Source organism: Amphiura filiformis, chromosome 9 (genome assembly GCF_039555335.1).
Source record: "Amphiura filiformis chromosome 9, Afil_fr2py, whole genome shotgun sequence".
NCBI lineage: Eukaryota > Metazoa > Echinodermata > Ophiuroidea > Amphilepidida > Amphiuridae > Amphiura > Amphiura filiformis.
Window position 1 is genome coordinate 54,439,012 of NC_092636.1, and position 26,352 is coordinate 54,465,363.

The following is a 26,352-nucleotide window of genomic DNA, read 5'->3' on the forward strand; positions in this document are numbered from 1 at the left end:
CAGGATACATTAGCGAAAGGATATTCATGAATGAGGGGACTGAAAGTGCTAGTTATCTGCATGGTATTGAATTTCATATAGTAGGTAAGCCGAGAGAAATTCTGAGTACTGAAAGCGTAATGGGGTTTCCCTTCTTAGATCGTAGTATGTTTTGTGTAAACCAGATCGTTCCCAACCAGTACAGTGATCATGGTGAAGGTGGTGATGCATGCTTTTGTATGATCCAATCATTGATAAAGAAACATCACTTTTATACGATCAGTACAACTGGCAAGCTAATAATAGACTTGTTTATATTCATTTGAATGTATTTTCGTGTAGATTGCATCCGATATGCAGTGATATGGCCGTTAACCGATATCGTAGTTTTGATACATCTTTTCCAAGTAAACCTGCCGAGACCATGTCATCCGCACAGAAAAGGATTTAAGGTGCATGTAATCCTATATGAATTCTCAATATATCAGATATAGAACGTTAATGTATCTATTTTATGAACTCATCGTATTAAAAAGGTTACGCTTCATCAAATGAAATACATGGATTAAGATGTTTTGTAATTACATTACTATACAAGTCTTTTTACCGCAAGGCACCTTAATATGCGATAGCAACAATGTCATTGACATATTAATCGGAATTCTATCAGATGTAACTTCGTAACTTCATCTTTGCCTCTTGCAACACTTCTTTTTGTGCATGTATTTCTTGTCAATTTTTCAAAACGAGAGAGCAATTACCTAATGATGTCTGTCACATCTGCCAAATCAGACAATAATTTCACAAAAGTGAAAAATAATTGTAGGTACACTTTAAAAGGTTGTATCGAGTTCCCGATTACCATGGTAACTACATTATTTGTGATGAAAAAGGTTACATTATAATTATGTTATGTTTTGCAGTAGAACTGTCTGGCAACTCATGTTATTAACAATTACCCCATTACCTGTCTGGAATAAATCTGCAGGATTGACATGAATTCTAGCCACCTCTTAAGTTACTCTCACCGATAGTTCTCTAACCTTATTTTAACAATAATGGTCTAATGTCGGTTTAGTTGGTTTATGCAGCCATCAAAGGGAATCTTGACCCCACCCTCCTGAATACTTCACCATTTCTGTGTCGTTTACATGAGCGAGTTCCTATCGTCGGCGTGGTGTCTTATCAAACTACGCAGCGTTTATTTGCATCTCATAATATATTGCAACAATAACCATTGCTTCACAAACATAAATCTAACCAAGAGTTACTTTTGATGTTTGCATAGATTCTACATTTTATTGATTTCATATATCAATAACAACAACAAATCTTAGTTTCGTGACATTCACTCAGTCTGTAGGCCAATGGTCAAGCAATGGTCAACAAACTCCCCGGACAAACTCTATTATGTCGTCCATAAAGTTCAACAACAGTAGTGACCGTTGTGAAGTGTTTTGTTTGAGAATACAAATTGCGACCACAGGGACGCCATTTGCAATGCATATGATGTTGCTGCATCCTATGACTTGATTGTTGTCGTTAAGGATACGATTGTTGCTGAGTGGTTAGTGTTTGTAAACTGTCACTTTAGGTTAGTATTCTTAAAGGGCATCACAAGAGGCACATATATGGTGAATTAAGATTTAGGCCAGTAAAACTCATCTTTTCCAGAGTTATTATACCTAAGGTTGTTGACTAGGGTTGTTTAGATCTAGAACGTAGTTGCATATTAGCCTACGGCGTATCGCAAGCCATAAGGGCCATAACACGTTGCGTTAAGCGCTAGGAGAAATGGCTCACTATCTTGGTGAACTGTTACTCTCCGACATTGGTGTAGTCCAGCACTACTCCAGACTACACACTAGTCAACGAACAGTAGTACATATGGTTGAGTCCAAACCCAAAATGTTACCGTTAGTGCAACCGTAACCCTAATCCTGGTGATATTTCGAACAGATTATCCGATTGCTGGACCGACGGGTGGACCTCCGTAATGGGCCGGCGCACAATGCGTGGTAGATTTTAACCTATCTTTGTCCATCATGTTCGTGCCTCTACAATCAGGGAAGACACGTGGTATTATCATTCCTTTGTATTTACTGATAGTATAAACATGTCAAGGTGACCCCAAATCAAAAGTAACAATATAATAGGAGTGGCTACAATGGACGATTCAGTGTGGCTTACAGGGGGTCAGTGGCAGTGGACGATTCGACAGATCCAGACATTGGATACTTTATGGGTATTTGAGTATGTATACAGCTTTTAATACTAAAGGTTTGAAACACTATTATGTTACAAAATATTAGAAACATTGTTATAATAAAGGTAACAGCCATGTACACGGCCTTGTAGCGTAATCTTGTGATACGATGGTTCAATGATGGGAATTTGATATCTTACCATATTGTGCCAGATCCAAACATTGGGTGTCTGGTGGGTTTTCAGGTACGCTGCCTTTACAATAGGCCCGAACCATCATCATAAAAGTAAACGCCATTGACATGCCAACAACGGTCACCAACCACACCAAACTAACGCCATAAGTCGCTATTATCATCTGAGAAAAAAGAGAAGAGAGATAGGGTTAAACGGTTACGAAATGAGAGGTGACACTGGATGGGTGACATCGGGACGGAAAGAATAAAAGGTGTTGATAAATTATCCATTTTGGAGAGACCTTCCCATCCCGTTTCCCACCCTTCTATTCACACCTGGTGGTTGAATCAGAATTCTTTATACATCCTTGTATTTGCTCTTGGTAGCTTGGATCAATTTTGTTTTCATATCAATCAATTTCAACAGCTTATAGTCAAAATTGAATCGTTCATACGCTTATAATAGACGGCACCTGGGGTAATGGTAAATTTCCTTATTTCAATCTAATACGAGAGGGCTCCATGAGTGACATGATAGATTTGTAACTGTTCCTTTGCTTTTCAATCATTCCATCAAGGGGCGTCCTATGCACACCTGCTTATACATTTGTACAATGGTGATGACGTCATTGAGGATCGTCTTTATAAACCCTGACTTGTCAGGTGTGTCAGGCGCGAGGGGCACTTCAATATGAAATGGATATAGGTATAGGACGGACACCTTTACAGAAAACAGTAAAGCGCATTCGGTGAGAGCATTATATAAAAATATGGGGTCATTGGGCATGATTTTTGGTATTCGGTGAGAGCAAAATATATAATGTAGAAAATATGGGGTCACTTGGTAAGAGACAAACCGTTTGGATCTAAATTAAGGGGCATTGGGTGAGATTATGACCTCACTGAAATTGCAACTGTTATGTTTGTGTTTGTTTATTGTTTTGATGTTTTTACGATTCAAGTGTCTCTATAGATGAGTTGACATAAATGTTTACCAACAACGGCAAGGGAATCACCTATTGATATGCTTGGGCAAACTGCATATGACCAATACACTGTTCAATGACCTTATTGTGCCATATTAGATGTGGCGGGAGTTTTAAAAGCACGGATCCTGAATACAACATGATTCGCGCGCATACTGCTATTGCCGACAAACTGACTACCAATGACGTCACATGTCAACTCATCTATAGCCCGTTCATTTCAAACTATGATACGTACCAGACTGGTGCTAAATCTTCCCACACACCGTGCGGAATGTTTGCCGCAGGTATTTCGTCCTGAACTTCCATTTGAAAAACATGCAAAGACAAGGAGCAAGATTGCAAAGAGGCCCATCACACACACTACTGCTATTAACACCCAGAATAATATTTCGTACCTGTATAAAGGAAGACATAATGAAATAAAATTAATTAATTTAATTAAATTGGTTTGTGGTTGTTGCTGTTGATGCCGGGTTTTGTTTACTTTTCTTTAACAATTAATGCGGCTTTTATAATAACACCAGACGCGTGGTGATCTTACATGTTTTCGTGGACTGTATTAGCAGTCAATATAGTTCATAATGATACTTTACAGTACCCCATGTTTCGAATCATGCGAGAATATTAATACGTAATAAACAACATTGCTTATACGAGATGCTGTATTCCAACGGACAGAATAACCAGTACCCCGTGTTTATTACCATATGATATTGCCCATATAGAGTAGGATATCTGACCACAGTTTTAATATATTTCATCATTTTACATAAAAAATGAACAGTTCTTTGCATAGAACAATAGACAATTTAAATATTTATTATGCCTGAGGATCAGTGCACTCATAGAAATGACTTGTTCGCCTTGTTGGCGCAATTCAAAAGGAGTAAGTTTGGACAACTCAAAAATAGTGTAAAAGTTGCCAAAACAAAATTCATTTTAGTTATCCGAACTTAAAAATGCTGAAAAAGCTCAAAAGTTCCGTCAACTAATCAACTTTGTTGGCATTACTTAAAAAGTTGATGTAAGTCGTTGCGTCAACTTTTAAGTAATGCCAACTTCTGAATTCAAGTTCAGGGAACTTAGAAAAATAAACAAGGTTCAAAGAACCAATTAGTTGAGTTATTGTAACTCAACATGTAAGTTGATGTAACTCGTTCATATTAAGTTACTGGTACTTATTGTTTTGAGTTATCCCAATTTGGATCATTTTCTGCACAATTAGCAGTATTCAAATATTTATTTTTGTAATCAGTGCAAAATTTTGTATACTATAGCACACCTCCAGAGGAGGCTTAAAGGCATTCCTACAATGCACTATGATTGGGAAATTTGATCAATGTAACCTAATTTTAAAGGCAAAGTCCCCATTGCCACACACACAAAATGGTAATTTTAAAACTGCAGCCAACGAGCTAATAGTTGAGACTTAAGAATGATATTTGATTTTCTTACAGGAAACATTCATATTGTCCCACTGCATTAATTTTATTCCTAAGTCTCGATGTTTTGAATGTTAAATAATAGGATGAAAACACCAGATATTTGCATACAATCCCAATGCAAGGTATGATCAACTGTACCACATGTGTACAAAAGCCAGACATACAAGGTCAGAAACCGCATTGGGTTGTGGGAATGTCTTTAAACATCCTCTGGCACACCTCTAGAAAATTATGCTAACCTATAGGCTAGTTTCATTTTCTGAGTTGTAACAACTCAATAAAGTAAGTGCAAATGAGTGCGACCAACATAATGATATCGAGTCAGCGTTACTCAAAATTGTACGCGTTGGCATTACTCGGAAAGTTGACGCAACGACTTACATCAACTTACTGAGTAATGCCAACGAACAATTTCTATGAGTGTGGCATGTGAACTTGGGATTTTATAGAATATTGCAAAGTCGCCGAATTAGCTAACATCGATGGATACACAAATTTGACACGGCCAAAAGAGAAAGTTGTAGAACCAATTGAATACCAACACTATTGGAAGCCAAGCGAGTTGTCCAAGATCGTATGATGAAAGACAACTACTTTTATCAACCTCGATAGACCATACTACAGTGAAAGAAAAGTCGTAACGAAGTAGTGTTTATTTTCTACATATGAACGGCTTCTTTAGCTAAAATACAGAACTACCTCAAGTAATTGTTCTTGTCAATTTACTTGACACGGTCTTTTCCAGGCGGCGAATGGCATGATCGAGCCGGCAACTTGTGAAACCGCCTGGCCGTATGGCATTTTCCATATACTTGGTTTGTTTTGTGGGGTTCATTATCGAACCCCAACGGTTTTAGCTTGTATTTATATTATTTATTAACATAGGCCTATTTGTTTGTGATATTTCAAGCGTTTTAAAATTTCAAAATAATCCCATTCAATTACACGGTTGACGATGAAAATTTACTGAATTTAGAGAATGCAATGCGACCACCACCTGGTCTTTTCTGAAAGAACGTGGATAATCAGCCCAACAAATTGACAATAAAATGGGGCTTTAGGAATACCAGACGCCTGAAACTTCAATTTACTACTTCTCTGTTGGATTATGCTTAATGTTCTTGGGGACATTAGGAGCAATGTTAACTGCTTTATGGAGACTCGTCACAAACGGTTCATTCTCTCTGTGCGGATGATGAGTGTGGACTGATAGAATTCATTAAGTTTACAAAAGTTTCAGAAATACATATCTATGTGGTCAAATTTAATATCTATATGAAAAAAAATGTTGAACTGAGTACTAGTAGCCCTGGTAATGGTAAATATGAACATAAAGAGCTTAGAAGTTTTAAAGGAAATATCAAATCTGTCTGTTTGAACACACAGCATCTATATGGCTATTACGTGAACATTGGCTATAGTGTATTGGCCGTTAACCCACAACCCAATCACTGCTTTGAATAAATCCGTTTCTAATCTAATAATGTGAACACATTGAAGTGGAAAAGAGAAAACGTCGACTTATTTCTCAATTCACGATAGGTTTTGATGAGCGAACTGGAATTTGAAGATAATTGGGTCTGTTGAGCATACCTTTATGATATTTGATGTCATCGCAGGATATCGTGGAAACAGAAAAATAAAGAAAGTCAAAGTAAGGCTGTCGAAATTACAAAAGCTTCAGATGATTTTAGTAAAGATTTGAGCTCTGTAATGATTGTAAAATTTCGTAACGCTTATTAATCTCGTCTTCAACTCATTTACGGTTGTTTGATGGCATGTAAAACCGAGTCAATTTTAAGAAAAGTTGAACAATGATGGCGCTATTAATATAAAATCTTGTTTGCATCTTTTCAAGGGGTAGACATTTGTAAAATGGTATTAGAAAATCAGCAAAGAGACTAACAAATGACAAGGGAATTTTCAAAAAACTTTTTATCATGAAATGTAATATATAAATCATATTATTTGGCTAATTTAAATTTAAAATATATGTAAATAGCGCCCTCAATTTTGACACGGATGTGCAGTTTACAGATAAAATTACCACAAAAAAGCAGAACAAGAAGAATAATTTGATATAAAAATGAAAATGTATGTTAAAAATTGCTGCAAAATATATGTGTACATACAGTTTTTGGTGTGATAGCTGTTGGTATTGTCCATGTCTAGAATTGAACATTATATAATGGTTTGTTAAAAAAATAATAAATGATCACATCAAAGAACAATGATATACTGAATTCCTTTTATGCATATTTCCTTAAGTAATCTGAACACCCATAACACATTGTAAAATTTTAACACAAATCACTTAAAAAACATTTCTGAAATTAAAAAAAAAAGTATTGTTATTAATGTTGTAAGAATATTGAGTTGAGGAAATACGTCACCGATATGAAATACAAGGGCTTTATCATCGCTTGGTGATATAACCAACATGCTGTTGATTTGAATTGATGCAGACCTCTTATTTTAATTGACATTGAAATTCCATCTACACATGCGCATGGGTTAACAACGCAAACGGTGGTTTCTTTAAATATCAGGCGCTATCTCAGGAAACGCTGAACAGACACTATATTCCAAACTTTACTATTTTGTATCGCTTGCATATATAAGAGCTACCGATATGCGCAGATAAATGGTTCTGGATATTGCATATCAAATGTCATTTTAGTTCTATTTCGTTATCTCCAATATGGATCGCTAAATGTCATATAGCCTACATTTATTGATCAGTATAAATAATCGAAATATGTTTTTGTTTGCTAAAACACTACTGAATGCTCAAAATATAGTCATGTGATGGTGTCAAATCATTGCGTAGTACTTTCACAAATACACGTTTCAACTTGTCTTTATATTCTTGAATCATACGCAAACGCTGTAACAAATTGACCTAAATATGGTCATAAATAAACATTTACCAGTCCAAAATGGCTTATCAAATACGTTGTTGTTTCATCAATTTAAATTCCTAATCCTTACAAATGAATTTTTAATCCTCTTTACACTTTTTTTGTATTGATGAACCCTGGCATGCTTTATACTATTAGTTTTACTATCCATACCAGACCGTACACCGACCTTGCAGACCTGTTCTCCAACCTCCTACATGTAGGCACTCTTAATTCCTATATTTCACGCCTGTAGGGTTATACATTGGTAATATCGTTAGATAGTCACTGGTCGTACTATGATAACCATCGTAATATCTAGGTGATATTAGTAAGGGTGACCTGCCTCAGATGAGGACATGCAAACCGTTTGCCTTTTGCCATCTAAACTCATCCCAAAAAGAAAGTATCCAGTTTAATTTTGGTCCATAAGTCAAAGAAGGGGTGTTAAATCAAGACCTACCAAAAGTATGTTACTGATAAATTTATGCCGCACAGTTTGATACCTCATTTGTCAAAATCGATGGAGAGATTAATGACACAATGACTATTTGAATGCAATCACCTCAATTATAAAAGTTGCAGTAATTGCTATTGATTTGGTCCTGCTACTCAATATTCATTTTGTTTTACTGAGAGCATGTGCCGCAGATGTCTGGCAGTCATTGATGGACAGCAGGAGGACATACCAGATATTGACAGTGAAGTGTGAAGGGTAAAACATTGAGGAAGGAGTAAAAGAGTACCTGTATTCAATAAAACACATGAAGTGACGTCGAACAGTCTTAGTCCGTCTCTGATATGGTGTACCTTAATGAAGAATCAGGAGAGGCAGGAAAGCGACATCAATAGGAATTACTGCAACTTTAATATCCTGGGTAGGTGCATTCAAAAGGTCATTGTGTCATCAATTCTGCATTGATTTGGACAAATGAGGTATCAAAATGTACGCAATAAGTTTATCTGTAACATACTTTGGGTAGGTATTGATTTAAGACCCCATCTTTGACTTATGGACCAAAATCAAAATGGATACTTTCTTTTTGGGATGAGTTTATATAACATAAGACATTATTTGATTGTATTGAAGTTACTAGATGTATACGTACAATTTGCACTATTTGAAGGGCCGCTGTAACAATACCAGACATTTTGTACTCATGAATAATTAATATCAATGTCAGCTCTAATCGTGAAAATATGACATTCAGATATATTTTTATTTTTAGGAACCATAATGGCCCTATGCTCTCCTTTCCGTGTAGAAAGGGCTTTAGGAGATTTATATAAAGCTATGAGGAGATTCCATTTTTGTTATTTTTCCTCGCAGACATCGTAATATATTGTAAGTGTAAACAAAGGACAAATACATTCTTATTACAAGTCATACACACCATGTTTGTATTAACAATCACGCGTATTAAGTATAGCCTAATTAAAAGGAGTTTGCAAGAAGCAAGACGGACTATCATGTATGTGGTTCGAATTTTGTGTTGCCTGATGATGTATATTATATTTACTAAATATTCAAACTATTTCAAATACTCTTCTTGTTGACTATAATGAGAGAGCGACGTATAGCAATTGCTTTTAATCTATGTCAACACTTATTCTGAAATATACCAGACTGTCTGTCTTTGATACAAACTTCTTGTAATCAGCCTGTTACTTCTGGAAGGAATAAAAAGGTGATCGAGATTGAATCATTTATTTGTAAGTTAGTTTGACTTGCAAATATATACTGGCTAAGGCTAATAACCACTTTATAAAGTAGATATATGATTTAAGTATAGCAATAATTATAACGGGAACCCTAAGAAACTTGTTCGGACCATCTGATATCAACGGAGACTGATGCCAAGGTGTTTACAGATTGGAATAACTGAAATAAAAATTTGTTTTCACCAAGCCTATTTCTTGGAATACATTCAGAAAGATATATGGTGCAGTGGCTTGAATTAAACAAATAACACTTGGTAACGAATATAAGCCACTGAATCCGATATCAACGGAGCCTGATGCTAAGATTTCAAGTATCCTTATTAATGTTATTTATTGCAGGTCTAAGCTTACAGATAGCAATTACAGAAATAGACATTTCTTGAAATACATCCATCATGTCCATACACAGATATATGGTGCAATGGCTTGAATTGAACAAATCACACTTGATAAAGAATCTGTTTGCTTCTAAAATGCCCTCGGTATAATTTTGTGGCTGACTCCAATTTTATCATCTATTGAAACTCAAATATATTGTGACTTTATCAATTTTTACATCAAATATCCGGTCTGCTGTATGTATCAAGACGCTAAAAAGACTGTGTATTAATACTTTTTATACATATTTCAAATGCAAATTGCGTTAGTTCAGCCTTTGGAACTAACTTGTAAAACCTTTCAAGGGTTAAATTTTAATGAAATGAAATGCAGTAGGACTGCAGTAAGCACTGGTAAAGGTAAAAACAGAAAAAATATACCTTACATAACAGCTCAAATAACAATTATGATATCATAAATTAAACATCAGTAATTCCTGTTCAGAAATCACGACTACTAATTCCAATAGCACCTGGGGCCTTTTAAACGTTTTGATATACTATAAAATTATTCATCGCCGGCTATTGTGAGAAAATATACAGACATTATCATAGAATGCCAGTGCAATGACTCCTTTGATAGGTGTGATTGCTTTTAATTTATTTCTAATAATACAGAAGATGAATCCCTTCGTATTTTTTGGTTGGCATGACTAATGAATTAATACTGGGTATGTGGATTAGGGTAGAATAAGGTGGGTTCGTTTAGGATTATAGAACTAGGTCCGGCTAAGTAAATAATAAGATTAGATAGCCCCTAATAAGAGAATTTGGTGTATAACCATTAACCATTTTGCTCACCCTGCCGGGTCAAAGGGGCATTCCCCGTTTTAGTTTTTTGCATTCCCTGGGGTTTTTTTCGCATTAATTATTAACTTTGTTTCATTATGCTTAGTATTCAATTCTGTTTCTAATTCCTGGTTTGAATTTGATTTATAACCCATATTAATGAGCCCCGAAAGATGTGGAGTTTAGAATGTAAACAGTTCTCATGTTCGTTATTGGAAAGCTTTGGAAGTCAATGTCCGATTTAGTATGTTTAATTGGTACGATTAAGATGTTAAACACAGTAATACCATGAATACGGTTTAATGAAGCAGTAGGTAGGTAGTAGGCTATGTATGTATGCCCTAAATTTAACATAGATGTAGCGCATGCCGTGAATTCTTAAACCCAACGCATCTTGGTTCAACTTTAAGGTAGCAAGTGCTACCCTTCGACGCTTTTGAAAGTTTTCTTCACAATTTTACCTGCAAAAACGTTCACACAACATAACAGTAGTACCTTAACATGCACCCATATATTACCGACTCTAAATTAGTATACCTAAAATAACTGTGTTGACATGAATGAATGTACGCATGTAACAACATTGAATGAATGTAAGCATGTAACAACATTATATCATGTTGTAACCTACCATGAAGCGTATATACCTTAGGTTGAATTGAATGTAACTTCATTGAATGAAGTTCTTAATGCCTGTGTTTATTTGTGTGTGAGGGCTGATAATCTGAATGTTAGAGTATATGAGCGTTGTAGAAATTCGATGGGTTGTGCGGAAGTGTGGGGTGTGTGTGTGTGTGTAGGGTGAGTCTATGTATGCACATGAGAGAGCTTATATTTGGAGTGTTTGCAGGGACGTGTGGATATAATTGAGTTTTGTGAATTTTGATTTATAATTCAATGTAAAGTTAATATGTGTTTGATGTATTCAAGTGCTTCAGTAAGTGCAATTAATTTCTTTTAATAATCCTATTGAGTTTTTCAATGTAATTTTTAATGTTTTTATGTCATTATAATTGTAATATTTCATGTAATTTGGCCTCCGGGCCACGAATTGAAATAAATTTAATCTGAATCTGAATCTGAATCTGAATCTGAATGAAGCAGACTTAGGGATGGCTTCACCAAACAACCTGTCCACTACCGGCATCCTAGCAGAATCAGTGGTTCTATTGTTCTAAGCAAACAGTATAGAGTTTAGTACCCCCGTTGCTGACATACTTAATGCATCCTTTGCTGAGAGTTATGTCCCTCAAATATGGAAGGATGCCACTATTGTGCCTATCCCTAAAGAAATGCCAGCAACAAGTGCTAAGCTCAGGCCTATCTCCCTAACTGCTCTTCTGGCTAAGGTCAGTGAAAGTTTTGTATCCAGATGGATAGTTGAGGATATTTCCAGCTCAATTGATCGTAATCAGTATGGGAGCATTAAAGGATCCTCAACTACTCACTGTATGATAGAACTTCTCGATGTGCTCTACAAGGGTACTGATAAAGCTAACACAGTCGGTACGTTGGTGGTGACGGACTTCTCCAAGGCTTTCGACTGCGTCGTCGACACACCCTGGCCATACAGAAGCTGTATAACCTTGGTGTTAGAAGTGAGCTCATCCCATGGATTGCCAATTTCCTCACATCCCGGCGTCATAGAGTGCAATATCAATCTGCACTATCTGAGTGGGAGACTCTTTCATGTGGCGTGCCACAAGGCACCTTACTGGGTCCCATTATTTTTATTGCTCTTATCAATGATGCTTCTGAAAATGCCAAAGCTTGCAGCTTCAAGTATGTCGACGACCTGAGCCTTGCGGAAGTCCGTCCTGCCAACCAGCCTTCTCAGATAGATTTGGATGTCCAGAACCTGGATGATTGGGCCAACATGAACCACCTCAAGCTTAATCCCTCCAAATGTAAGGTTATGCAAATCTGCTTCAAAAGGCAGCCGCCCAACCCACCTGATCTTGTTATTGCTGGAAAAAAGCTTGAGTTGGTGAATGAAACCAAGATTCTAGGCCTTACTGTTCAGTCAGACCTATGCTGGGACTTACAAGTCAACAGTATGATTTCTAAAAGCAGTCGCAGAATTTACATGCTAAGCAGACTGAAGCGTTTTGGAGTACCCGTGGAGGACCTTGTTTCTGTGTACGTGGGATATGTTCGTCCCACTGTTGAGTATGCTTCGCCTGTATGGCACGGCAGTATCACCATCCAGCAAACTCAACGGATTGAAAGAATCCAAAAAAGGGCCTGCCGCATCATTCTTGGTTCAACATATACCTCGTACACAGATGCATTGTCCCTCACGGGTCTCCAATCGCTTGAAGAAAGGCGTCACCACCTTTGCTGTCAATTTGCAAAGAATTGTACCACCTCTGAGAAATATACTAACCTGTTCCTTTCAACAAGAGTTCCCATGGTATGTGTCTTAGAAGATCCAGCACTTACCATGTCCCAAGGTACAGGACCAATAGATATGGTAACAGTCCCATTCCTTACCTCACAAGGCTTCTTAACCATCAGTAATCAGTGTTTAAATCTTGCTTTAATTTTTCTGTGAGGTGGGGGAGGGGGGGGGGGGGTTTGTGCATTAGTGTTTTTTATTGGCGGTGTGTTTTAATCATGATTATGTAGCAGCATTTTTACCTAGTTTTATTACAATTTGGCTGGTCCAATCTATGTGCAATATCTTGTTTTTCATTGAATTGAATGTAACTTCATTGAATGAAGTTCTTAATGCCTGCCTGTGTTTATTTGTGTGTGAGGGCTGATAATCTGAATGTTAGAGTATATGAGCGTTGTAGAAATTCGATGGGTTGTGCGGAAGTGTGGGGTGTGTGTGTGTGTGTAGGGTGAGTCTATGTATGCACATGAGAGAGCTTATATTTGGAGTGTTTGCAGGGACGTGTGGATATAATTGAGTTTTGTGAATTTTGATTTATAATTCAATGTAATTTAATCTGAATCTGAATCTGAATCTGAATGAAGCAGACTTAGGGATGGCTTCACCAAACAACCTGTCCACTACCGGCATCCTAGCAGAATCAGTGGTTCTATTGTTCTAAGCAAACAGTATAAGTCAGACCCAACCATCGGTTTTCGCCAGGGCGCCGCCGGTCTACAACTGGTTGGGTTTGAAGCCATCCCTTATATACAACTGGAAATGACTCAATGACCTTTTACAGGAGTTTAAAGTGCAAATCTCGGTATTTTAACGATAAACTAGATTTCGCTTTTGTAATATTCAAATTACTTGCCATAGACGCCATGACAAGATCACTGTATTGCTCTCTCATTGCTGCCATGAATTTGGAAAACTTGAAGAAAAAATGACGGAAGGATCCCTAAACATTACCCTTAGACTTCAAACAGTCTATATACAGTGTATATTATACACTGGGTGTGTCCTGTCCTATATGCCCCAGATCTAATTTCACCAATTTTGTTAACAGAGTAATCGATTCGTACTTTAAGTTCCTCGGAACTCTATTCCCATGATACGTAAAAGAGAAGTTATCACTGAAGTGCAAAAGAACAAAACTTGTATCAGATTTGGCTAGCTTCAAGGGCGTATCCTGTATCGTACAAGTTAGCCCTGTTCAAAAGATACCTTCTCCTTTTTACAAATGTTTTGAAGACCACGGTAAAATGGACAAAATATCTTCGATATGAAGTGGGAAGTTGTGTACATCACATTGGGTTAATAAAAAATTAATTGGTGTCTACTGAATTGGTAATATGTTAAATATTTTACGATCTAAATGAATGTAGTTCACCCCGCTCTTTAGAGACTGGGATTTGCTTACCCCGTGTAACCCCGTGTTCCGTTGACGTTTGCGCCAATTTGACTGTGTATTTTGTTACTTTACATTTTTCAGGAACAATATCATATTTAATTTAAATAGTTTTCACAGCCTTACGGGTGTAGTCCGTAAACCACGCAATAACAAGGTGGGTTTACAATGCTTATATACAATATGCTTTATTATTATAATTGGCTACTATCAAATCAGACTTAGACTTGCGTCTATAGCGGTGTATTATCCTTATAATGGGAGCGTATAAATGCCTATGGCTCTGAAAGTCTTTCCACTGCCATCTTTGTTATTTTTTGCATTACTTAAAAAGTCAATGAAATTGTGAAAATGTATTTCCAGTTTAAATGTACATCCCTGCAACCCAGAATCCTAAGTAGGCTATGTATGTATGCCCTAAATTTAACATAGATGTAGCGCATGCCGTGAATTCTTAAACCCAACGCATCTTGGTTCAACTTTAAGGTAGCAAGTGCTACCCTTCGACGCTTTTGAAAGTTTTCTTCACAATTTTACCTGCAAAAAAGTGCACACAACATAACAGTAGTACCTTAACATGCACCCATATATTACCGACTCTAAATTAGTATACCTAAAATAACTGTGTTGACATGAATGAATGTACGCATGTAACAACATAGAATGAATGTAAGCATGTAACAACATTATATCATGTTGTAACCTACCATGAAGCGTATATACCTTAGGTTTATAATATATGTCGTTGAAGTAACTTTGACCCGTTTCCAAAGGAAATTCTCAAGTTCCGTTTTGTGTTAAGTCGGTGGTGCTGCAAATTCTGATGTCACTCACAGATATTTTTCTCATATGTCATTTACTTGGCGCGTTACTTCTTGGGTACATAAAAAACAAGTTCTTTCACGTTTCTTCCTCGAATATCTTATTTTAAGCGTCGCTGAAACGCAAATTATTTTAAATCGTTTTATATAACTCAAATATGGTCATAAAAGTTGACAAATCTCACAAATTTTGAAATGTTTTGGAATTGTCAAAAGGTCGCCTGCTACAATCGACTTCGCAGAGAATGGCTTCATATTTAGTAATCAGAGGATTGTAAATTTTAACTCTAATTAATTAGTTAAGATAATTTGACAAGTATGGCTAATCTTGTATCTCGCCTTGCCTTAGAAACGGGAAACACGAGTGAAAAGAAATCTACTGTGTAATTAGAAAATCAGTGTATTGTTACGCTGTTTTCTTAAGGTGGCGTGGTTCAGACAATATCTATCAATGTGTCAATCGTTACACTATGTTATTGACATTGCTTTTTAGTGCATTATACTTTTGTACGCAGGTGTTTCCATCAGTCCACCTTTTACAAGACTTCTATCACAGTTGAATCTTTCAAAAAGAGTCTTAAAACATATATTTTCTAATGTATTTTGCTGTTGTTATTTTTGTTATTCTTTGTAAAGCGCAATGTCCATATTTTTGGTATTGCGCTATATTACGCGCCGTTGTTATGTTATGTTATGTTATGTTATGTTACGTTACGTTACGTTACGTTACAAGACATTTTATTTTTCCAATATCCACGAGATTAGGCACTTAAGATCATTCCTTATGAGTAGCTACTCATACGTGAATTACAAATCTATGATGAAATTTCCTCCGTAGTCCATTGAGATATTAGCTTCTTAATTGAATAGTTTCCTGATATTATACTGGTTTGTACTTTACAAGAACCTTACGCATGATCATCTACATTTTGTATGGTTTCTCTACACAATTTTCATAAGGGCAACCTGTCCATAACCCACTGTGATTTAACCCAAGCAAAAACCCTTAACCGTATTCTCATAATCATTTTGAATAACCGTGTCTCATATTTTAAATAGTAAAAATACTGCTTTCAGTGCTATTGACATCCAGCTTTTACTACATGTATTTATCGATTATAAATTCATTTTTATCTTGTTTCGATTAGTGCTACTTTTTGTTTCATTTCTTTCTACAAAATCCGAATTTTCTCTTTCCAAATTGTGTGCTCTGGATATCCTACAATATTATGACCTATACAACCTCTAACCACGGACTATGGATGTAACGAACGAACCATAAAGAATTCAACTAACCTGACTTGTCGCTACATGCCATTTCTAAATGTTCCTTGTTAACATTCCCTCAATATACTGACCCACTAACCAGAATATTAATTGCGTTTCTTTTGCTACAATGTATTTTTCTTTCAAGGTCAAAAGCAACTCCATAATAATAGGAAAGTAGCAAAGCAGCACTCGAGCAATTTTGTTTTCGCAGGCGGCAAAATGCTCTTAACCAACAACTAGAACATAATGACTGAATAGCGAGGATTGCAGTACATCGCTAAATTAAAGCACGTAGGCGTTTTGAGCATAACAGATTATCTAGATTGGTTAAACTTAATCTACGAATGTAAAATGTGCTCAAAGTCTTATTTTAACGGTGTGCCTAATCTGGGTATTTACCTCAATTTTTTTGAGAAGTTACTTTTCCTTTATTCTATTAAAGCAATGCTTTTTAAAGTCTTTTTTGTCAGCATGCTAAATGTGAACCTTCTTACCTCTTTTCTGACACTAGTGAAGACACACATTAAAATTGTATGGCAAAATATTAGCAAATGGCTACACAAATGAGACATTGCCCAAACGGATGATCCCACAAAACCTGGATTAAAATGTACATGGAAACTTGTGGACCCAATGGAATAGCAACAATGTTACAAGCCAAATGAGCTGCCCAAGATCATATAGTGGGAGTTCTTTTATACACTTTGATATATACTACAGAAACGAAGCAGATCATCTACTGGCTTCTTGGCTAACATACGCGAACTACCTTCAGTAATTTGCTCTTGTAACGATGTTTTCTGATAGAACGGGGAATAATCAGCCCAAATTGACAATAACATGTGGCTTTAGGAACAGTATATTCGCCTGGAACCTCACTTTACTGTTTAATGTACATGTACTTGGAAACATTAGAAGCAACGCTAACTGCTTTATAGTACTCGTCCTTACAAACGGTTCAATCTTTCTGTGTGAATGTTGAGTGTGCACTGACAGATAAGAATTTCAACAACTATTTTATAAATTAAGGAATATATATAGTCAAATTTAAAATTTGTATGAAAAATGCGTTGACATGAGTACAAACAACCCTAGTACAGAACATTACAAAGAGCTTAAAAGAAAAGGAAAAATCAAATCTGTCTGTTTGAACATACAGCATGTATATGGCTATTATGTGAACATTAGCTACAGTATATTGGCCGTTAACCCACAACCCAATTTTCATGGATTAGAAAACCTGTACTTATAAATCCGTTAATCTAATAATGTGAATATATTGAAGTGGAAAAGAGAAATCGTCGAGTTAATTCTCAAAATCACGATAGGTTTGATGAGGGAACTGGACTTTGAATGATAAATTGGGTATCTCAAAAACAAGTGAATGAACGTAATAGAATTCCGTGTCCGTTAAGCGTACTATTATGATATATGGTGTCGTCTCAGGATAACGTGCAAATAGGAAGATAAATAGTTTAAGGAAAGCTGTCAAAATTATGAAAGCTCTAGGACGCGGGAGTCTACAGCAAAGATTTGTATGATGATCATTAAAAGCAATAATTAACATTTGCTACTATTTCAAGAATATTAAGTAGATCGTAAGGAAATATGCAAGTAGAATGGCTAAAAACCTTGCCTTAATTAAAACTTTACCACTTGGTGATAGAGAAAACATGCTATTGAATGGAATTAATGCAGACCTCTTATTCTAATTACAGATAACCATACACTCAGAATTCCATCTACACATGCGCATGAGTTCACCATACAAACGGTGTTTATATCAATATCAGGTGATATCTCAGCAAACTCTGAACCGATTGTTCTCACTTGTATTTAACTTTGGATACTTCTATTCTAAATTTCACCACAAAATATACTATTTTGTATCGCTTGACATTTTTTAAATTGCACAGCTGTGTAAGGTACCGATATGCGCAGATAAATGGTTCCGGATGTTGCACATAAAAATGTAACTTCAGTTAAATATCGCTATTTCGCTATCTCCAATATGGATCGCTAAATGTCATAGCCTACACTTATTGATCGGTATCAATAATCGATATATGTGTTTGTTTGCCAAAGCACTACTAAATGCTCAAAATATAGTCATATGATGATGTAAACTTATTGCGTAGTACTTTCACAAATGCACGTTTCAACTTGTCTTTATATTCTTGAATCATCTACGTAAACGCTGTAACAAATTGATCTAAATATAGTCATAAATAAACATTTACCCGACGTCCAAAATGGCTTACCAGCTACGTTTTTGCTTCATCAATTTAAATTCCTAATCCTTACAAATGAATTTTTAATCCTCTTTACAGTTTCTTAATTGTATTGATGAACCCTGGCATGCTCTATAATATTAGTTTACTATCCATATCAGATTAGTCACAACACCAGTGACCGTACTCCGACCTTACAAGTGTTATAGACCTGTTCTCCAACCTTCCTATACTCTTAATTCCTATATTTCACGCCTGTAGGGGTAATACATTCGTAATATCGTTAGATAGTCACTGGTCGTATGATACACATCGTAATATCTAGGTGATATTAGTAAGGGTGACCTGCCTCAGATGAGGATATGCAAACCGTTTGCCTTTTGCCATACCTCAAACAACACAAGACCTTTTTGCTTGTATTAAAGTCACTAGATGCATGTGTGTAATTTGTGCGGTCTATTTTAAGAGTCACTGTAGCAATACTGGGCATGTTTGTACTCATTTGAATGCATGCTAATATTATTTTCAGATCTTATCATGAAATGATGACACTCAGAAATTTTTTGATTGTTGGAAAAAAATAATGGCCCTCTTATTGCGACTCCGTGTAGAACGGGCTTTAGGAGCTTTACGTAAAGCTACGGGGAGATTCCATTTTGTTATTTTTCCTCGCAGACATGGTAATATATTGTAAGTGTAAACAAAGGACAAATACATTCTTATTACAAGTCATACACACCATGTTTGTATTAACAATCACGCGTATTATGTATAATTAGAAAAGAGCAAGACTGACTATTCATACGAATTTTGTGTTGCCTCATGTATAATACTCTAGAAAATGATATTTGCTAAATAATAATAATATTTCAAATACCCTTGCTTGGGGAAAATAATGAAAAAGCAACGGAGCATAATAAGCTTTTAATTTATGTCAACACTTATTCTGGAAAAAAACAGACTCTCTGTATTTGATACAAAATTCCTGTAATCAACCTGTTAATTCTGGAAGGAATAAAAAGGCGAGAGTATGAACCATTTAGTTAGTTTTACTTTGCAAAAAGTACACTCAAAGAATAAAGAGGCTGTATAAGGTTAATAACCACTAAACCAAGACTTTATGCGCGTGTCCTTTGAATGATGCAGTTTTCATTTATTTATAAAGGTTGAAATATAAGCCACTGAATCCGATATCAACGGAGACTGATGCTAAGATTTCAAGTATCCATATTAATGTTATTTATTGCAGGTCTAAGCTTACAGATCGCAATTACTGAAATAGACATTTCTTGAAATACATTCATACAGATATATGGCGCAATGGCTTGAGTTAAATAAATCACACTTGATAAAGAATCTGTTTGCTTCTAAAATGCCCTCGGTATAATTTTGTGGCTGACTCCAATTTTATCATTTATTGAAACTCAAATATATTGTGACTTTATCAATTTTTACATTAAATATCCGGTCTGCTGTACCAAGACGCTATTTAAATACACTGTATATTAATACTTTGTATACATATTTCATATGCAAATTGTGTTAGTTATGCCGTTCTATCCTTTGAAAATAGCTTGTAAGACCCTTCAAGGGTTTCCTTTATTAAATAAAATACAGCAGGACTGCAGTTATGTTAAAACAGATAAATATGCTTTGTACGTATAACAGCTCAAATAGCAATTATGATATCGTAAATAAAACATCAGTATTCCTGTTTAAAAATCACGACTACTAATTCCAATAGCACCTGGGGCCTTTCAAAAGTTTTGATATAATAGAAAATTATTCATCGCAGGTTAACGTGAGAAAATATGCAGACATTATCATAGAATGCCAGTGCAGTGACTCCTATGATAGGTGTAATTGCTTTTAATTTATTTCTAATATTACAGAAGATGAATCACTTAAACCAGATATTATTCAAAATTCATTTTTGGTTTGGCATGACTAATGAATTAGGGCTGGGTTGGTGAATTAGGTTAGAATAAGGTGGATATGTTAAGGATTATAGGGCTAGGGACGGCTAAGTAAATAATAAGACCAGATATTTTAGTGTAGAACCGTTAATCTGTTACGGAAGCCTCAGAACTACAATGAATACGCAAAAATCTATGTGGGTCATTTTCAGTTTTGGCTGACCCCGGTCATGCTGGTACAGTATGCAATTGTGAAACTTACTCACTGGCTTTGGTCTTAAATGGGAATTCTCCATTTGTTTGTATTTCCTGGTTATTTTACATTTAAAAAACAATTAATATAAAACTGCATAACAAGATGTTCAATTTTGTTTCTAATTTCTGGGTTGAAATTGATTTATAACCCATATTGATAAGCCCGAAAAGACATGGGTTCCTTCTTTTGTGGAGTTAAACATTTAAAAACAAACACATAGGCGTTCTTGTAAGGTAATGTCCGTTTGGTACGTTTGATTGGTACGATTAAGATGTTAAATATAGCAATAGTTTAACGCCATATTATAACATTTCCATAAAAATAAATTAGTATTTTTTTTCCATAAAATGTTAGCTTTTACTGTCAGATATGTCCCCTTACCCCTTTTAATCTTGAGCCGAACAACTAACATGACTAAGATCAAGCAAAGAAAATGTGTAATTTACTACAAGCGCCAATGCGTATCACTCGGTCGGTTGTGCTACGGCACGGTCCTTATGCGTGCAGCCCATGTACGCACTGATGTGTTATGAACATCGCGTGTACGCGTTCCACTAATATTTCCATCGTAAGAATTAAACGACGGTTCTTGCGTTATTCCAAATCTGGAATACAACACCTAAAGTATTGATTTTTGCAGGGTATATTAGTTTAATGAAGTATATTGCGATCGTATAAAAAACAGAATTTTTAGAAATATTGAGTGCGTCCTCCTCAGCAAATAACCGGTCGGATCAACTGCCGGCACTTTGGTAAAATCGGCGGTTTAGCCGCGTGCTATTGTTCCAAACAATATATTAAGTCAGACCCAGGGCGAGTGCGATCTACCGCCGGTGTACAGTCGTCTTGGTTTTGATGCCATCCCTTACATACAATTTTAAATTACTCAATGACCTTGAAAGTTTCACAGGATAAACTAGGTTTCTCTTTGTAATGTGCAAAAGACTTTTCATAGACGTAAAAAGTAGTGAATTACTCTCTCATTGCTACCGTGACTTTTGAAAGCTTGAAGAAAGAATGACGGACGGACTCCTGAACATTACCCTTAGACTTAATATAGATCATAACACAATTCACCATGGATCTGGAGCGGGCCGATAAACACTGGGTGTGTCCTGTCCTATATACCCCAGATCTAATTTCCCAAAAAATGATTTAACAGAGTAATCGACTCGTACTTTAAGTTCCTCGGAACCCTATTCCCATGATACTTATGAGAGAAAGTTGCTGGTTTTAGGGGCGTAGCCTATAACGTCCGGGATAGACCTTTTAAAAAAGATCTGTTCTCCTTTTTAAAAAAAATATCTTCGATATGAAGTGGGAGATTTAGTATATTGCATTTGATTAATAATAAAATTAATTTGTTCCTATTTAGGCTATATTGATCCAATGCTCCATGGTGTCTACTGAATTGAGTTTGTTGAATATTTCACTTTATTATGGCCTAAATGAATGTAGTTCACACCGCTCTTTACAGAGTGGGATTCGCTTACCCCGTGTTCCGTTGAGGTATCTCTTTAAAAGTTGCGCTAATCTGACTGTGTATTCGTTACTGCACACTTTTCAGGAAAAATGTTATGTTTAATTGAAATAGTTTTCACAGCCTTTTTACATTACTTAAAAAGTCAAGGAAATCGTGGAAATGTATTTTCAGTTTAAATATACATCCCAGCAACCCAGAACTCTAAGTTCGTATGTATGCTCTAAATTTAACATATAGATGTAGAGCATGCCGTGAATTCTTAAGCCCAGCGCATCCTGATTCAAACTTAACATGCTTAAGGTAGCAAATGCTGACCCTTCGACGCTTTTTTTCACAATATTCTCTTCAAAAACATGAACAAGAATTGTATCTGAACACGCACCACGCTGTTACTAGCTCGAAATTAGTACACCCAAAATAACTGTGTTGACATGAATGAATGTACGCATGTAACAACATTATATCATGTTTATCCCACCATGAAGCGCAAACCTTTGGCATATGTCGTTTGAGGTAAGTTTGACCTGTTTCCAAAGGAAACGCTGAGGTTCCTTTTTGTGTTATTAAAACTCGGTGGTACCGCTAATTCGAATGTCATTCACAGATATTCTTCTAATATGTCATTTACTTGGCGCGTTATTTCTTGGGAAAATTAAGTTCGTTCACGATTCTTCCTCAGAGACTTTATTTCAAGCTTTGTTGAAACCCAAATTAAAAGCATGTTTGCACTTATTTGAACTAGTCTTTATAATTATATAGCTCAAATCTGGTCATAAAAAGCGGACAAATCTCACAAATTCGACACTTTTTGATGAAAATGTGAATATTTACGTCGTCTGCTACAATGTACTTCGCAGAGAATGGCTTCATGTATTGTAATGCGTAACGCGTAAGAAATTTTAAACTTTAATTAATTAGTAAATTTGTCAAGTATGGCCAATCTTGTACTTATCTCACCTTGCCTCAGAAACGGAAACACACACGTGAAACAAAATCTACTGTGTAATTAGAAAATCAGTGTATTGTTACGCCGTTTTCTCAAGGTGGCGTGTTTCATACAATATCTATTAATGTCGCTGCACTGTATGTTATTGACATTGCTTTTTTAATTACAGCATCTTTAGCTGGTATAACACATAGTACGAAAAAAGAAAGGGTTAGTAATTCTTGGGAAAGAGACAACATATCAAATATGCATACTCCTTTACCACCAAATCAATATTTTGGTATACATCTAAAAACGCACGACCCATAGAATATTTTCCACGTTTTCCGGCACTCGTGTTCGAATTTTTTCTACAGTGCATTTATACTCTTGTACAAGCCGGTGTTTCCATCAGTGATTTCCACCTTTCACAAAACATTGTATATTGAGATTAGGCGCTACATCACCTTAAGATCATTACGAATTACTATATGTACTGTAAGTATCCTAAGGAGTAGCTACTCATACGTAATGTGAATTACAAACCGCTGACGAGATTTCCTCTGCACTCCATTGAGATATTACCTCTTAATTGAATGGTTTCCTAATATTATACTGTCTTGTACTTTACAAGAACCTTACGCATAATCATCTGCATAAAACACATATTTAATCACTTTGCCTAACCGTTGAAAGAAAAAAGTAAAAATACTGCCTTCAATTCTAAATTGACTTCCAGCTTTTACCACATGTATTTATCGATTTTATATCTTTCTTGTCTCAAGTATTGCTACTCTTGTTTCAATTGGCAAAATCGAAATTTTCTCTTCAAAAAAAGATTTGCTCTGTCTATTGCAATATTATTATGGTCTACAACCTTTCACCATGGACTATGGATGAAACACACGAATCATAAAGAATTTAACAAACCTGACTTGTCGCTACATGCCATTTCTAAATGTTCCTTGCTAACATTCCCTCAATACACTGACCCACTAACCAGATTCTTAATTGCGTTTCTTTTGCTACAATGTCTTTTTTGTTCAAGGTCATGAACAACTCCATAGGATAGGCAAGTAGCAAAGCAGCACTCGAGCAATTGTGTTGTCGCAGGCGGCAAAATGCTCTTATCAAACAACTATAACATTGCAGTAAATTTAAAATTAACTTGAGCACGTAGGCGTTTTGAACATAACAGATTATCTAGATTGGTTAGACTAAATCTACGAATGCAAAATGTGCTCAAGGTCTTATATTAATGGCTTACTTAATCTACGTATTTAACTTCATTTATAGCGATTTTACCTTTCCTTTTATATTCCATTATAAATCAACATAGGGTACAATCTTTTCAAGGCCTTTTGGTTCGCTTGCTTTTAAATCAGAATGTTCCTAGCTCTTCTCTTTCCGGTAAATCTGAAGGCAAAATGCAAGTCTAATATCTTGCGGTATCCTCTTATAGAAGTATGTTTTCAAGGCAAATATTACAACAAACAATAAGAAAAATCTGAAGCATGCAAGCCCTTACCTTCGGGAACTAAATATAGGTTCAACGTTTATTGATATACATAATGGGTTAAAAAGTCGTCTTATATGTTTTACTTGGACATATTGCAGATAACCTGTTTGTAAACAATTCATGCTAGAAATTCAATATTTGTCTTTGATGATATATTTGTGCAGAGTCATCTTCGAACAACTGATGATGGACAACAAACAAGCACAATATGTCATAAGACGAGAGTTTTGTAAGGAGATTAGCAACTCAATGTAGGTCGTTTTATCGCCAGGAATTAATTGTCAACACCAGATTATACGGTCGCTTCAGAATGGAGACCAGGCTACTACACTGCTGAAATATATTGACAAACCGTTGACATAACCCCAGCATAATTATTTGCACTTTATTCACTAAATAGATCGACCCCGGAGCTCGACCACCATTTGCATGTTAAGAAAATACATAACGCATAGGCTTTTGTATTTGCAAGGAGCACATTAAGTGGACTCTCTCGATTTTAACATAAGTCTCGTCTTGCAACCATCAAATAAATCAAATAAATTCGAAACGGAAGTTTTTCGTCAGACGTTGCAACGGCCTGAACAATGATAAGGTTGTTCTAAGCAATTCCGGCAATCACAGTAATTTCATGTGAAACATGAACTACCTGAAATATATTAACAACATTAATCTTGACATTTTATTAACTTGGTGAAATTCAATACTGCAATCCATCGGCCTTGAACAGATTGAATAAAATGTCCTCTGTACACTGGCATGTCATTTTTTGTCTATTTTTTCCCCTTCATGTAATTTAGTCGGTCCTGTAATTTTATATTGTATCAATTTTACTAAGCATCTTTGTGTGTGTTTTATGTTACACATATTATGTAAGTGCCCCCGGTGTTCGGGCCTGCGTATAATATGCATGGAAATAAGGGACATGATGTGATCATGTATCTCCTATCTGCTATAACACACTTTTTTGGGTGATCTTTTGAGTTACATACTGTCTTTTGATGTTTTTAATATGTAGTTTAAAGAGAAGAAATAGTAAACGCTCCAAACCAATCACTTATTGAAAACTATTTTTAAAACATCACTTATGACATCATGATGAAATTTCACTGCACGTCAATAAAGGTTTCTAACGAATAGACCATGTAGACTGAACAGTAATATATACCCTAGTTTTGCCCATCATCACCATCTTACTCTGTCAATAACTCCGCAAAGCTTTCTGCAATTGGGTGACAATTTAACCATTCATGATTCTACTCAATCTACACAGAAATATTATGCACCACCTGTAAGTCATTTAAAAAAAATTGAATATAGACCTATTTTTCTTTCTTGGGTTTTGCATTTTGTGTTAGATGTAAAATGTTCCAATCGGTCAACGGGAAGTGCTCTACTTTTATCCAATAAACTTGGTGTTGATAAGTTATCTAGACATCAAAAGAGCTGGGGCAATGCTGACAGGTGTACTGTGCTAGCATTGCAGTGTTTCTAAAGCATCAATATATTCTTTACTCTTCAAAAATCGTGTCAGTATTTTGCAGTAGTATTGGTCTATTCTA

At 35.7% G+C, this 26,352-nt stretch overlaps 1 protein-coding gene across 3 annotated transcripts in view; it reads right to left on the reverse strand.

The window, feature by feature from the left end:
- The window catches only part of LOC140161180 (proteolipid protein DM gamma-like), a 170,156-nt gene that overhangs the window by 36,467 nt on the left and 107,337 nt on the right, over positions 1-26,352 (reverse strand). For all 3 annotated transcript variants that reach the window (XM_072184629.1, XM_072184628.1, XM_072184627.1), the window contains exons 3-4: positions 3,585-3,744; positions 2,386-2,542 (exon numbers count right to left, since the gene is read on the reverse strand). In XM_072184629.1, the coding sequence (XP_072040730.1) occupies positions 2,386-2,542; positions 3,585-3,744 (317 nt within the window). The remainder of the gene's footprint in view (positions 1-2,385; positions 2,543-3,584; positions 3,745-26,352) is intronic.